We start from the raw sequence: 15,771 nt of genomic DNA, 5'->3' as shown, positions 1-15,771 counted from the left end.
GTAGCAAAATACGTTGGCAACAAAACGCACAGCAATTCGAAAACAAGCCTGCAAGTTGTGACCGGAAATGACGCAATTACTAGAGAGTTACAGTTACTAGAGAGTAGAATAGGACTGTACAGCCTTACCTGCATCCCCACCTTTACAGTAATGCAAATTAATTACTTAAAAATGATACAACAAAAGTGATTTATTTGTCACGCAAAGCCTTTAATCTGCAATAAACCTGTTTGATAGAAACATTTCTGGTGGGAAAATGTATATATTGTTTTATGCAGATTTGAGAATATTCACATGAAAATCTGTCGCAAATTGCACGGAAATTTAGCTACTAAGGTGGATATTGATCCAAAACCTGCTGCTTATTCAAACCAGCCCACTGTGCACAGACATCAGTTCAATATCTAGTTTCTATTTACATTTCTTTGATTCGTCAACTAAAGTAAATTTAACATTAAATCAACACAAAATGTCACTTGTCATTGGATTTAAATTGCAAGTTCAGTGAATAACCTTATGTTGATGCTTTTTACAAATCCAATCAGTTTTCTACATTGATCAAACATCACATGGAATCATTTTAATTTCATATCATTGATCAAACATCACATGGATTTATTTAGTTGAAATGACGTGGAAACAACATTTATTCATACAGTGGGAGGCTTGGGTCAATCCAGGAGCGAGTCAGTGAACATTTTCATGTCATTAAATCATCAGTGGGCTACAATGCAAATGTCAACAATGGAACTAATGCATCACATCCAAATATCACTGTATTATCTGTAGTGCTGGAGGAATGACACACCCAGATAAACACACAGTTTAAAAAAAAGGACCATTTAAACAGTTGGAATCTGATCTACTCTATATTCAAACTGACATAACTCCATATTCACTTTATGTTTTCTAATAAAAACATACAAATATATGTTTAAGAATACTTTGTACAATTTAATTTCATCTGGTTTTAACAGGTAAACACATTGTCAGTCAACAATATAAGATAATGGGAGCACAGTGTATGTCCCCTGATGAATTTTAAGTCAATGAGATGTGAAATATCAATTTACACAATAGAAGTAATTATTATACATTTGTGGATTTTCATATGACTTTTAAGTGACTGTGATGAGTAATATGTCTTCCCACAGTCTGAGCATTTGTAAGGCTTCTCCCCTGAGTGCAGTCTCATGTGTTCTTTCAGCTTTCCTAACCGGTTAAAACGCTTTCCACACTGGGAACAGTGGTAAGGTTTCTCCCCTGTGTGTATTCGCTCATGGGTTTTCAGGCTTCCTAACTGGCTAAAACTCTTTCCACACTGGGAGCAATGGAAAGGCTTCTCCCCTGTGTGTATTCGCTCATGAGATCTCATGTTTCCTAACTGGTTAAAACTCTTTCCACACTGGGAGCAATGGTGTGGCTTCGACCCTGTGTGTGTCCTCTGATGTCTGTTCAGGCTTCCTAACTTGGTAAACCTAGTTCCACACTGGGAGCAGTGGTAAGGCTTCTCACCTGTGTGTATTCGCTCATGAGATTTCATGTTTCCTAACTTGTTAAAACTCTTTCCACACTCGGCGCAATGGAAAAGCTTCTCCCCTGTGTGTATTCGCTCATGAACTTTCAGCTTTCCTAACTGGTTAAAACTCTTTCCACACTGTGCGCAATTGTGTGGCTTCTCTGCTGGTTGTGTCCTCTCATGTCTTTTCAGGCTTCCTAACTTGGTAAAACTCTTTCCAATCTGGGAGCAGAGGTGTTGTCTTGCTGGTTTGGAAGTCCCTGGTTCCGCAGAGTTTGGTTTTCCTCCTGCCAAAGACAGTGTTTATTTAAAGAGAGAACAGAATTATTATTATCATGAATGAAATCTCCACATGATAAAACTGCCTTATGAGGTTTAATCAGATCCCTCAATAACCCGAGGCCAGTTTTCAAACATTTCATCATTTAAAACAATCTTGGTGTGATTTGAAAACAAATGTTGGAGAGCATCCTGGTAATTACTGATATGTTTACATTACTTATTTTTAATTCTGTTTTATGACATCACTGGGTTCCAACCGAGCAGGCGGTTCTAAATATACAACCTTCAGTTAACTAAACAGTTCTAGGACACTGAAGACACTGAAGACACAGACATCGCTAGATTCCTATCAAGCAGGTGGTTCTAAATATATAACCTTCATAGCTGTATGATACAGGATGTGACCTACACACTTCCTTAAACATATAATAAGTCATTTAAAGTGGAAGTCCAAAACTTGTTTTTACGTCGAAGACACAAAGCACATCAGTAACATCTCCCCGTTGTTGAAAGGGTTGATACAGGATGTGACCTACACACTTCCTTAAACATAAAATAAGAAATAAAGGGAAGTTCACACATTTCTAACATTTTGACTTTCATTAATGTCACGATATTTTGGGTAAAGTAAAAAAAGATTGTGAAATATTTTGGGAAGATTAAAAATAAAACTATGTAAAGTGTTGGTCCCATGTTTCATGAGCTGAAACAAAATATCCCCGAATTTTCCACATGCATGAAAGGTTATTTACCTCAAATTTGATGTACACATTTGTTTACATCCGTTAGTGAACATTTCTCCTTTGCCAAGATAATCCATCCACCTGACAGGTGTGGCATTCCAAGAACCTGATCAAACAGCATGCTCATTACACCTTGCGCTGGGGCCAATAAAAGGCCACTCTAAAATGTGCCGTTTTGTCACACAATGCAACAGATGTCTCAGAGGGAGCGTGTAATTGGCATGCTGACTGCAGGAATGTCCACTGGAGCTGCTGCCAGGGAATTTAATGTACAGCACCAATCAAAAGTTTGGACTCACCTACACATTCAAGGGTTTTTCATTATTTTTACTATTTTCTACATTGTGGAACAATAGTGAAGACATCGAGACTAGGAAAAAACAATATGGAATCATGTAGTAACCAAAAAGTGTTAAACAAATCTAAATATATATTAGATTCTTCAAAGTAGCCACCCTTTGCCTTGATGACAGCTTGGCATTCTCTCAACCAGCTTCACCTGGAATGCTTTTCCAACAGTCTTTCAGGAGTTCTCACATATGCTGAGCATTTGTTGGCTGCTTTTCCTTCACTCTGCGGTCCAACTCATCCCAAACCATCTCAATTGGGTTGAGGTCGAGTGATTGTGGAGGCCAGGTCATCTTATGCTGGTCATCTGCGTTTCTACTTTTGTACCAGACAAACGTTTGGACACACCGACTCATTCCAAGGTTTTTCTTTATTTTTTACTATTTTCTACATTATTATTCTACAATGAAGACATCAACACTATGAAATAACACATGTAGTAACTAAATATATATTTTATATTTGAGATTCTTCAAAGTAGCCTCCCTTTTGCCTTGATTACAGCTTTGCACACTCTTGGCATTCACTCAGCCATCTTCATGAGGTCAAATCAAATGTTAAACATGTTTAGCAGATGTTATTGCGGCTTAATGCTTGTTTCTCTAGCTCCAAGAATGTATGCACACATGACTGTAAGTCGCTTTGGATAAAAGCGTCAGCTAAATGGCATATATTATTATTATTATTATTAGTAATAACTAACAGGTAATATCTAACAATTTCACAACAATACACACACATCTAAAGTAAAGGAATGGAATTAATAATATATAAATATTTGGACGAGCGATGTCAGAGTGGCATAGACTAAGATACAGTAGAATAGTATAGAATACAGTATATACACATGAGATGAGTAATGCATAGACTAAGATACAGTAGAATAGTATAGAATACAGTATATACACATGAGATGAGTAATGCATAGACTAAGATACAGTAGAATAGTATAGAATACAGTATATACACATGAGATTAGTAATGCATAGACTAAGATACAGTGGAATAGTATAGAATACAGTATATACATATGAGATGAGTAATGCATAGACTAAGATACAGTAGAATAGTATAGAATACAGTATATACATATGAGAAGAGTAATGCATAGACTAAGATACAGTAGAATAGTATAGAATACAGTATATACATATGAGATGAGTAATGCATAGACTAAGATACAGTAGAATAGTATAGAATACAGTATGTACATATGAGATGAGTAATGCATAGACTAAGATACAGTAGAATAGTATAGAATACAGTATGTACATATGAGATGAGTAATGCATAGACTAAGATACAGTGGAATAGTATAGAATACAGTATATACATATGAGAAGAGTAATGCATAGACTAAGATACAGTGGAATAGTATAGAATACAGTATATACATATGAGATGAGTAATGCATAGACTAAGATACAGTGGAATAGTATATAATACAGTATATACATATGAGATGAGTAATGCATAGACTAAGATACTGTAGAATAGTATAGAATACAGTATATACATATGAGATGAGTAATGCATAGACTAAGATACAGTAGAATAGTATAGAATACAGTATATACATATGAGAAGAGTAATGCATAGACTAAGATACAGTAGAATAGTATAGAATACAGTATGTACATATGAGATGAGTAATGCATAGACTAAGATACAGTAGAATAGTATAGAATACAGTATGTACATATGAGATGAGTAATGCATAGACTAAGATACAGTAGAATAGTATAGAATACAGTATATACATATGAGATGAGTAATGCATAGACTAAGATACAGTAGAATAGTATAGAATACAGTATATACATATGAGATGAGTAATGCATAGACTAAGATACAGTAGAATAGTATAGAATACAGTATATACATATGAGATGAGTAATGCATAGACTAAGATACAGTAGAATAGTATAGAATACAGTATATACATATGAGATGAGTAATGCATAGACTAAGATACAGTAGAATAGTATAGAATACAGTATGTACATATGAGAAGAGTAATGCATAGACTAAGATACAGTAGAATAGTATAGAATACAGTATGTACATATGAGATGAGTAATGCATAGACTAAGATACAGTAGAATAGTATAGAATACAGTATGTACATATGAGATGAGTAATGCATAGACTAAGATACAGTAGAATAGTATAGAATACAGTATATACATATGAGATGAGTAATGCATAGACTAAGATACAGTAGAATAGTATAGAATACAGTATATACATATGAGATGAGTAATGCATAGACTAAGATACAGTAGAATAGTATAGAATACAGTATTTACATATGAGAAGAGTAATGCATAGACTAAGATACAGTAGAATAGTATAGAATACAGTATGTACATATGAGATGAGTAATGCATAGACTAAGATACAGTAGAATAGTATAGAATACAGTATGTACATATGAGATGAGTAATGCATAGACTAAGATACAGTAGAATAGTATAGAATACAGTATGTACATATGAGATGAGTAATGCATAGACTAAGATACAGTGGAATAGTATATAATACAGTATATACATATGAGATGAGTAATGCATAGACTAAGATACAGTGGAATAGTATATAATACAGTATATACATATGAGATGAGTAATGCATAGACTAAGATACAGTGGAATAGTATAGAATACAGTATATACATATGAGATGAGTAATGCATAGACTAAGATACTGTAGAATAGTATAGAATACAGTATATACATATGAGATGAGTAATGCATAGACTAAGATACAGTAGAATAGTATAGAATACAGTATATACATATGAGAAGAGTAATGCATAGACTAAGATACAGTAGAATAGTATAGAATACAGTATGTACATATGAGATGAGTAATGCATAGACTAAGATACAGTAGAATAGTATAGAATACAGTATATACATATGAGATGAGTAATGCATAGACTAAGATACAGTAGAATAGTATAGAATACAGTATATACATATGAGATGAGTAATGCATAGACTAAGATACAGTAGAATAGTATAGAATACAGTATATACATATGAGATGAGTAATGCATAGACTAAGATACAGTAGAATAGTATAGAATACAGTATATACATATGAGATGAGTAATGCATAGACTAAGATACAGTAGAATAGTATAGAATACAGTATATACATATGAGAAGAGTAATGCATAGACTAAGATACAGTAGAATAGTATAGAATACAGTATATACATATGAGATGAGTAATGCATAGACTAAGATACAGTAGAATAGTATAGAATACAGTATGTACATATGAGATGAGTAATGCATAGACTAAGATACAGTAGAATAGTATAGAATACAGTATATACATATGAGATGAGTAATGCATAGACTAAGATACAGTAGAATAGTATAGAATACAGTATATACATATGAGATGAGTAATGCATAGACTAAGATACAGTAGAATAGTATAGAATACAGTATATACATATGAGATTAGTAATGCATAGACTAAGATACAGTAGAATAGTATAGAATACAGTATTTACATATGAGAAGAGTAATGCATAGACTAAGATACAGTAGAATAGTATAGAATACAGTATGTACATATGAGATGAGTAATGCATAGACTAAGATACAGTAGAATAGTATAGAATACAGTATTTACATATGAGAAGAGTAATGCATAGACTAAGATACAGTAGAATAGTATAGAATACAGTATGTACATATGAGATGAGTAATGCATAGACTAAGATACAGTAGAATAGTATAGAATACAGTATATACATATGAGATGAGTAATGCATAGACTAAGATACAGTGGAATAGTATATAATACAGTATATACATATGAGATGAGTAATGCATAGACTAAGATACTGTAGAATAGTATAGAATACAGTATATACATATGAGATGAGTAATGCATAGACTAAGATACAGTAGAATAGTATAGAATACAGTATGTACATATGAGATGAGTAATGCATAGACTAAGATACAGTAGAATAGTATAGAATACAGTATATACATATGAGATGAGTAATGCATAGACTAAGATACAGTAGAATAGTATAGAATACAGTATATACATATGAGATGAGTAATGCATAGACTAAGATACAGTAGAATAGTATAGAATACAGTATATACATATGAGATGAGTAATGCATAGACTAAGATACAGTAGAATAGTATAGAATACAGTATATACATATGAGATGAGTAATGCATAGACTAAGATACAGTAGAATAGTATAGAATACAGTATATACATATGAGATGAGTAATGCATAGACTAAGATACAGTAGAATAGTATAGAATACAGTATGTACATATGAGATGAGTAATGCATAGACTAAGATACAGTAGAATAGTATAGAATACAGTATATACATATGAGATGAGTAATGCATAGACTAAGATACAGTAGAATAGTATAGAATACAGTATATACATATGAGATGAGTAATGCATAGACTAAGATACAGTAGAATAGTATAGAATACAGTATATACATATGAGATGAGTAATGCATAGACTAAGATACAGTAGAATAGTATAGAATACAGTATATACATATGAGATGAGTAATGCATAGACTAAGATACAGTAGAATATTATAGAATACAGTATGTACATATGAGATGAGTAATGCATAGACTAAGATACAGTAGAATAGTATAGAATACAGTATATACACATGAGATGAGTAATGCATAGACTAAGATACAGTAGAATAGTATAGAATACAGTATATACATATGAGATGAGTAATGCATAGACTCAGATACAGTAGAATAGTATAGAATACAGTATGTACATATGAGATGAGTAATGCATAGACTAAGATACAGTAGAATAGTATAGAATACAGTATGTACATATGAGAAGAGTAATGCCAGATATGTAAACATTATTAAAGTGACTAGTGTTTCATTCCTTAAAGTGGCCAGTGATTCCTAGTCTATGATAGATATTAATAGTCTATGTATTTATGCCTATAGGGCAGCAGCCTCTAATGTTAGTGATGGCTGTTTAACAGTCTGATGGCCTTGAGATAGAAGCTGTTTAACAGTCTGATGGCCTTGAGATATAAGCTGTTTTTCAGTCTCTCGGTCCCAGCTTTGATGCACCTGTACTGACCTCGCCTTCTGGATGATAGCGGGGTGAACAGGCAGTGGCTCGGGTGGTTGTTGTCCATGATGATCTTTTTTGGCCTTCCTGTAACATCGGGTGGTGTAGGTGTCCTGGAGGGCAGGTAGTTTGCCCCGGTGATGCGTTGGGCAGACCACACCACCCTCTGGAGAGCCTTGCGGTTGCGGGCGGTGCCATACCAGCCCGACAGGATGCTCTCAATTGTGCATCTGTAAAGGTTTGTGAGGGTTTAAGGTGCTGTTGTGCCTTCTTCACCACACTGTCTGTGTGGGTGGACCATTTCAGATTGTCAGTGATGTGTAGGCTGAGGAACTTAAAGCTTTCCACCTTCTCCACTGCGGTCCCATCGATATGGATGGGGGCGTGCTCCCTCTGCTGTTTCCTGAAGTCCACAATCAACTGTTTTGTTGACGTTGGGTGTGAGGTTAATTTCCTGGCACCACACTCCCAGGGCCCTCACCTTCTCCCTGTAGGCTGCCTCGTCATTGTTGGTAATCAGGCCCACTACTGTTGTGTCGTCTGCAAACTTAATGATTGAGTTCATGGGTGAACAGGGAGTACAGGAGGGGGCTGAGCACGCATCCTTATGGGGCCCCAGTGATGAGGATCAGCGAAGTGGAGGTGTTGTTTCCTACCTTCACCACCTGGGGGCGGCCCGTCAGGAAGTCCAGGACCCAGTTGCACAGGGCGGGGTTCAGACCCAGGCTTAATGATGAGCTTGAAGGGTACTATGGTGTTGAATGCTGAGCTACAGTCAATGAACAGTATTCTTACATAGGTATTCCTCTTGTCCAGATGGGACAGGGCAGTGTGCAGTGTGATGGTGATTGCATCGTCTGTGGATCTATTGGTGCGGTAAGCAAATTGAAATGGGTCTAGGATGTCAGGTAGAGGTGATATGATCCTTGACTAGTCTCTCAAAGCTCTTCATGACGACAGAAGTGAGTGCTACAGGACGATAGTTACCTTTGATTTCTTGGGTATGGGAACAATGGTGGACATCTTGAAGCATGTGGGGACAGCAGACTGGGATAGGGAGAGATTGAATATGTTGAATATGTTCAGCCAGTTGGTCTGCACATGCTCTGAGGATGCGGCTTGGGATGCCGTCTGAGCCGACAGCTTTGCAAAGGTTAAGACGCTTAAATGTCTTACTCATGTCAGCCACGGAGAAGGAGATCTCCACAGTCCTTGGTAGCGGGCCGCGTCGGTGGCACTGTGTTATCCTCATAGCGGGCGAAGAAGGTGTTTAGCTTGTCCGGAAGCAAGACGCCGGTATCCGCGACGTGGCTGGTTTTCCCTTTGTAGTCCGTGATTGTCTGTAGACCCTGTCACATACGTCTCGTGTCTGAGCCGTTGAATTGTGACTCCACTTTGTCTCTATACTGACGTTTTGCCTGTTTGATTGCCTTACAGAGGGAATAACTACACTATGCCATGTTTCCTTGAAAAAGAGTATGCTACAATCCCCAATGTCTCTCTGGAAGGGAATCCTCACCATGAGCTCGTCAACTTTACTATCCAGAGACTGAACATCTGCAAGTAATATACTCAGAAGAGGTGGGTGGTGTGCGTGCCTCCTGAGTCAGACTAGAAGCCCACTCGGAGTACCTCTCTTCCACAAGTAATATACTCAGAAGAGGTGGGTGGTGTGCGTGCCTCCTGAGTCAGACTAGAAGCCCACTCGGAGTACCTCTCTTCCACAAGTAATATACTCAGAAGAGGTGGGTGGTGTGCACGCCTCCTGAGTCAGACTAGAAGCCCACTCCGAGTACCTCTCTTCCACAAGTAATATTCTCAGAAGAGGTGGGTGGTGTGCATGCCTCCTGAGTCAGACTAGAAGCCCACTCCGAGTACCTCTCTTCCACAAGTAATATACTCAGAAGAGGTGGGTGGTGTGCGTGCCTCCTGAGTCAGACTAGAAGCCTACTCCGAGTACCTCTCTTCCACAAGTAATATAATCAGAAGAGGTGGGTGGTGTGCACGCCTCCTGAGTCAGACTAGAAGCCCACTCGGAGTACCTCTCTTCCACAAGTAATATACTCAGAAGAGGTGGGTGGTGTGCGTGCCTCCTGAGTCAGACTAGAAGCCTACTCCGAGTACCTCTCTTCCACAAGTAATATTCTTAGAAGAGGTGGGTGGTGTGCGTGCCTCCTGAGTCAGACTAGAAGCCCACTCGGAGTACCTCTCTTCCACAAGTAATATAATCAGAAGAGGTGGGTGGTGTGCACGCCTCCTGAGTCAGACTAGAAGCCCACTCGGAGTACCTCTCTTCCACAAGTAATATTCTCAGAAGAGGTGGGTGGTGTGCGTGCCTCCTGAGTCAGACTAGAAGCCCACTCCGAATACCTCTCTTCCACAAGTAATATACTCAGAAGAGGTGGGTGGTGTGCACGCCTCCTGAGTCAGACTAGCCTACTCAGTACCTCTCTTCCACAAGTACCTCTCTTCCACACAGTAATATACTCAGAAGAGGTGGGTGGTGTGCACGCCTCCTGAGTCAGACTAGAAGCCCACTCCGAGTACCTCTCTTCCACAAGTAATATACTCAGAAGAGGTGGGTGGTGTGCGTGCCTCCTGAGTCAGACTAGAAGCCCACTCGGAGTACCTCTCTTCCACAAGTAATATAATCAGAAGAGGTGGGTGGTGTGCACGCCTCCTGAGTCAGACTAGAAGCCCACTCGAGTACCTCTCTTCCACAAGTAATATACTCAGAAGAGGTGGGTGGTGTGCGTGCCTCCTGAGTCAGACTAGAAGCCCACTCCGAGTACCTCTCTTCCACAAGTAATATACTCAGAAGAGGTGGGTGGTGTGCACGCCTCCTGAGTCAGACTAGAAGCCCACTCCGAGTACCTCTCTTCCACAAGTAATATACTCAGAAGAGGTGGGTGGTGTGCACGCCTCCTGAGTCAGACTAGAAGCCCACTCCGAGTACCTCTCTTCCACAAGTAATATACTCAGAAGAGGTGGGTGGTGTGCATGCCTCCTGAGTCAGACTAGAAGCCTACTCCGAGTACCTCTCTTCCACAAGTAATATACTCAGAAGAGGTGGGTGGTGTGCGTGCCTCCTGAGTCAGACTAGAAGCCTACTCCGAGTACCTCTCTTCCACAAGTAATATACTCAGAAGAGGTGGGTGGTGTGCGTGCCTCCTGAGTCAGACTAGAAGCCTACTCGAGTACCTCTCTTCCACAAGTAATATAATCAGAAGAGGTGGGTGGTGTGCGTGCCTCCTGAGTCAGACTAGAAGCCCACTCGGAGTACCTCTCTTCCACAAGTAATATTCTCAGAAGAGGTGGGTGGTGTGCGTGCCTCCTGAGTCAGACTAGAAGCCCACTCCTGAGTACCTCTCTTCCACAAGTAATATACTCAGAAGAGGTGGGTGGTGTGCACGCCTCCTGAGTCAGACTAGAAGCCCACTCGGAGTACCTCTCTTCCACAAGTAATATACTCAGAAGGGTGGGTGGTGTGCACGCCTCCTGAGTCAGACTAGAAGCCCACTCCGAGTACCTCTCTTCCACAAGTAATATTCTCAGAAGAGGTGGGTGGTGTGCATGCCTCCTGAGTCAGACTAGAAGCCCACTCCGAGTACCTCTCTTCCACAAGTAATATACTCAGAAGAGGTGGGTGGTGTGCGTGCCTCCTGAGTCAGACTAGAAGCCTACTCCGAGTACCTCTCTTCCACAAGTAATATACTCAGAAGAGGTGGGTGGTGTGCATGCCTCCTGAGTCAGACTAGAAGCCTACTCCGAGTACCTCTCTTCCACAAGTAATATACTCAGAAGAGGTGGGTGGTGTGCGTGCCTCCTGAGTCAGACTAGAAGCCCACTCGAGTACCTCTCTTCCACAAGTAATATAATCAGAAGAGGTGGGTGGTGTGCACGCCTCCTGAGTCAGACTAGAAGCCCACTCGGAGTACCTCTCTTCCACAAGTAATATTCTCAGAAGAGGTGGGTGGTGTGCGTGCCTCCTGAGTCAGACTAGAAGCCCACTCCGAGTACCTCTCTTCCACAAGTAATATACTCAGAAGAGGTGGGTGGTGTGCACGCCTCCTGAGTCAGACTAGAAGCCCACTCGGAGTACCTCTCTTCCACAAGTAATATACTCAGAAGAGGTGGATGGTGTGCATGCCTCCTGAGTCAGACTAGAAGCCTACTCGGAGTACCTCTCTCCCACAAGTAATATACTCAGAAGAGGTGGGTGGTGTGCGTGCCTCCTGAGTCAGACTAGAAGCCCACTCGGAGTACCTCTCTTCCACAAGTAATATACTCAGAAGAAGTGGGTGGTGTGCACGCCTCCTGAGTCAGACTAGAAGCCCACTCGGAGTACCTCTCTTCCACAAGTAATATACTCAGAAGAGGTGGGTGGTGTGCACGCCTCCTGAGTCAGACTAGAAGCCTACTCCGAGTACCTCTCTTCCACAAGTAATATACTCAGAAGAGGTGGGTGGTGTGCGTGCCTCCTGAGTCAGACTAGAAGCCCACTCGGAGTACCTCTCTTCCACAAGTAATATAATCAGAAGAGGTGGGTGGTGTGCACGCCTCCTGAGTCAGACTAGAAGCCCACTCGGAGTACCTCTCTTCCACAAGTAATATTCCCAGAAGAGGTGGGTGGTGTGCGTGCCTCCTGAGTCAGACTAGAAGCCCACTCCGAATACCTCTCTTCCACAAGTAATATACTCAGAAGAGGTGGGTGGTGTGCACGCCTCCTGAGTCAGACTAGAAGCCCACTCGGAGTACCTCTCTTCCACAAGTAATATACTCAGAAGAGGTGGGTGGTGTGCACGCCTCCTGAGTCAGACTAGAAGCCCACTCCGAGTACCTCTCTTCCACAAGTAATATTCTCAGAAGAGGTGGGTGGTGTGCATGCCTCCTGAGTCAGACTAGAAGCCCACTCCAGTACCTCTCTTCCACAAGTAATATACTCAGAAGAGGTGGGTGGTGTGCGTGCCTCCTGAGTCAGACTAGAAGCCTACTCCGAGTACCTCTCTTCCACAAGTAATATACTCAGAAGAGGTGGGTGGTGTGCATGCCTCCTGAGTCAGACTAGAAGCCTACTCCGAGTACCTCTCTTCCACAAGTAATATACTCAGAAGAGGTGGGTGGTGTGCGTGCCTCCTGAGTCAGACTAGAAGCCTACTCCGAGTACCTCTCTTCCACAAGTAATATTCTTAGAAGAGGTGGGTGGTGTGCGTGCCTCCTGAGTCAGACTAGAAGCCCACTCGGAGTACCTCTCTTCCACAAGTAATATAATCAGAAGAGGTGGGTGGTGTGCACGCCTCCTGAGTCAGACTAGAAGCCCACTCGGAGTACCTCTCTTCCACAAGTAATATTCTCAGAAGAGGTGGGTGGTGTGCGTGCCTCCTGAGTCAGACTAGAAGCCCACTCCGAATACCTCTCTTCCACAAGTAATATACTCAGAAGAGGTGGGTGGTGTGCACGCCTCCTGAGTCAGACTAGAAGCCCACTCGGAGTACCTCTCTTCCACAAGTAATATACTCAGAAGAGGTGGGTGGTGTGCACGCCTCCTGAGTCAGACTAGAAGCCCACTCCGAGTACCTCTCTTCCACAAGTAATATTCTCAGAAGAGGTGGGTGGTGTGCATGCCTCCTGAGTCAGACTAGAAGCCCACTCCGAGTACCTCTCTTCCACAAGTAATATACTCAGAAGAGGTGGGTGGTGTGCGTGCCTCCTGAGTCAGACTAGAAGCCTACTCCGAGTACCTCTCTTCCACAAGTAATATACTCAGAAGAGGTGGGTGGTGTGCATGCCTCCTGAGTCAGACTAGAAGCCTACTCCGAGTACCTCTCTTCCACAAGTAATATACTCAGAAGAGGTGGGTGGTGTGCGTGCCTCCTGAGTCAGACTAGAAGCCCACTCGGAGTACCTCTCTTCCACAAGTAATATAATCAGAAGAGGTGGGTGGTGTGCACGCCTCCTGAGTCAGACTAGAAGCCCACTCGGAGTACCTCTCTTCCACAAGTAATATTCTCAGAAGAGGTGGGTGGTGTGCGTGCCTCCTGAGTCAGACTAGAAGCCCACTCCGAGTACCTCTCTTCCACAAGTAATATACTCAGAAGAGGTGGGTGGTGTGCACGCCTCCTGAGTCAGACTAGAAGCCCACTCGGAGTACCTCTCTTCCACAAGTAATATACTCAGAAGAGGTGGGTGGTGTGCGTGCCTCCTGAGTCAGACTAGAAGCCCACTCCGAGTACCTCTCTTCCACAAGTAATATACTCAGAAGAGGTGGGTGGTGTGCACGCCTCCTGAGTCAGACTAGAAGCCCACTCGGAGTACCTCTCTTCCACAAGTAATATACTCAGAAGAGGTGGGTGGTGTGCACGCCTCCTGAGTCAGACTAGAAGCCCACTCCGAGTACCTCTCTTCCACAAGTAATATTCTCAGAAGAGGTGGGTGGTGTGCATGCCTCCTGAGTCAGACTAGAAGCCTACTCCGAGTACCTCTCTTCCACAAGTAATATTCTCAGAAGAGGTGGGTGGTGTGCGTGCCTCCTGAGTCAGACTAGAAGCCCACTCCAGTACCTCTCTTCCACAAGTAATATACTCAGAAGAGGTGGGTGGTGTGCATGCCTCCTGAGTCAGACTAGAAGCCTACTCGGAGTACCTCTCTTCCACAAGTAATATTCTCAGAAGAGGTGGGTGGTGTGCCTGCCTCCTGAGTCAGACTAGAAGCCCACTCGGAGTACCTCTCTTCCACAAGTAATATACTCAGAAGAGGTGGGTGGTGTGCACGCCTCCTGAGTCAGACTAGAAGCCCACTCTGAGTACCTCTCTTCCACAAGTAATATACTCAGAAGAGGTGGGTGGTGTGCACGCCTCCTGAGTCAGACTAGAAGCCCACTCGGAGTACCTCTCTTCCACAAGTAATATACTCAGAAGAGGTGGGTGGTGTGCACGCCTCCTGAGTCAGACTAGAAGCCCACTCGGAGTACCTCTCTTCCACAAGTAATATACTCAGAAGAGGTGGGTGGTGTGCACGCCTCCTGAGTCAGACTAGAAGCCCACTCGGAGTACCTCTCTTCCACAAGTAATATACTCAGAAGAGGTGGGTGGTGTGCACGCCTCCTGAGTCAGACTAGAAGCCCACTCCGAGTACCTCTCTTCCACAAGTAATATTCTCAGAAGAGGTGGGTGGTGTGCATGCCTCCTGAGTCAGACTAGAAGCCTACTCCGAGTACCTCTCTTCCACAAGTAATATTCTTAGAAGAGGTGGGTGGTGTGCGTGCCTCCTGAGTCAGACTAGAAGCCCACTCGGAGTACCTCTCTTCCACAAGTAATATAATCAGAAGAGGTGGGTGGTGTGCACGCCTCCTGAGTCAGACTAGAAGCCCACTCGGAGTACCTCTCTTCCACAAGTAATATTCTCAGAAGAGGTGGGTGGTGTGCACGCCTCCTGAGTCAGACTAGAAGCCCACTCCGAGTACCTCTCTTCCACAAGTAATATACTCAGAAGAGGTGGGTGGTGTGCACGCCTCCTGAGTCAGACTAGAAGCCCACTCGGAGTACCTCTCTTCCACAAGTAATATACTCAGAAGAGGTGGGTGGTGTGCACGCCTCCTGAGTCAGACTAGAAGCCCACTCCGAGTACCTCTCTTCCACAAGTAATATACTCAGAAGAGGTGGGTGGTGTGCATGCCTCCTGAGTCAGACTAGAAGCCCACTCCGAGTACCTCTCTTCCACAAGTAATATACTCAGAAGAGGTGGGTGGTGTGCGTG

The 15,771-nt window shown here is 42.0% G+C and overlaps 1 protein-coding gene across 3 annotated transcripts in view; it reads right to left on the bottom strand.

The window, feature by feature from the left end:
• Window positions 1-205: 205 nt before the first annotated feature.
• Window positions 206-15,771, bottom strand: part of LOC127923293 (zinc finger protein 436-like) — a 31,739-nt gene continuing 16,173 nt past the window's right edge. For all 3 annotated transcript variants that reach the window (XR_008113997.1, XR_008113996.1, XM_052507257.1), the window contains exon 4: window positions 206-1,806. Coding sequence is in view for 1 of the 3 variants with exons in the window: in XM_052507257.1 (XP_052363217.1) it covers window positions 1,070-1,806 (737 nt within the window). In the remaining 2 variants the exon portion in view is untranslated. The remainder of the gene's footprint in view (window positions 1,807-15,771) is intronic.

Source organism: Oncorhynchus keta, unplaced genomic scaffold, assembly GCF_023373465.1.
Source record: "Oncorhynchus keta strain PuntledgeMale-10-30-2019 unplaced genomic scaffold, Oket_V2 Un_contig_2918_pilon_pilon, whole genome shotgun sequence".
Classification (NCBI taxonomy): Eukaryota; Metazoa; Chordata; class Actinopteri; order Salmoniformes; family Salmonidae; genus Oncorhynchus; species Oncorhynchus keta.
Note: the sequence above shows the minus strand (reverse complement) of the source record. Positions and strands in the feature narration are given on the sequence as shown.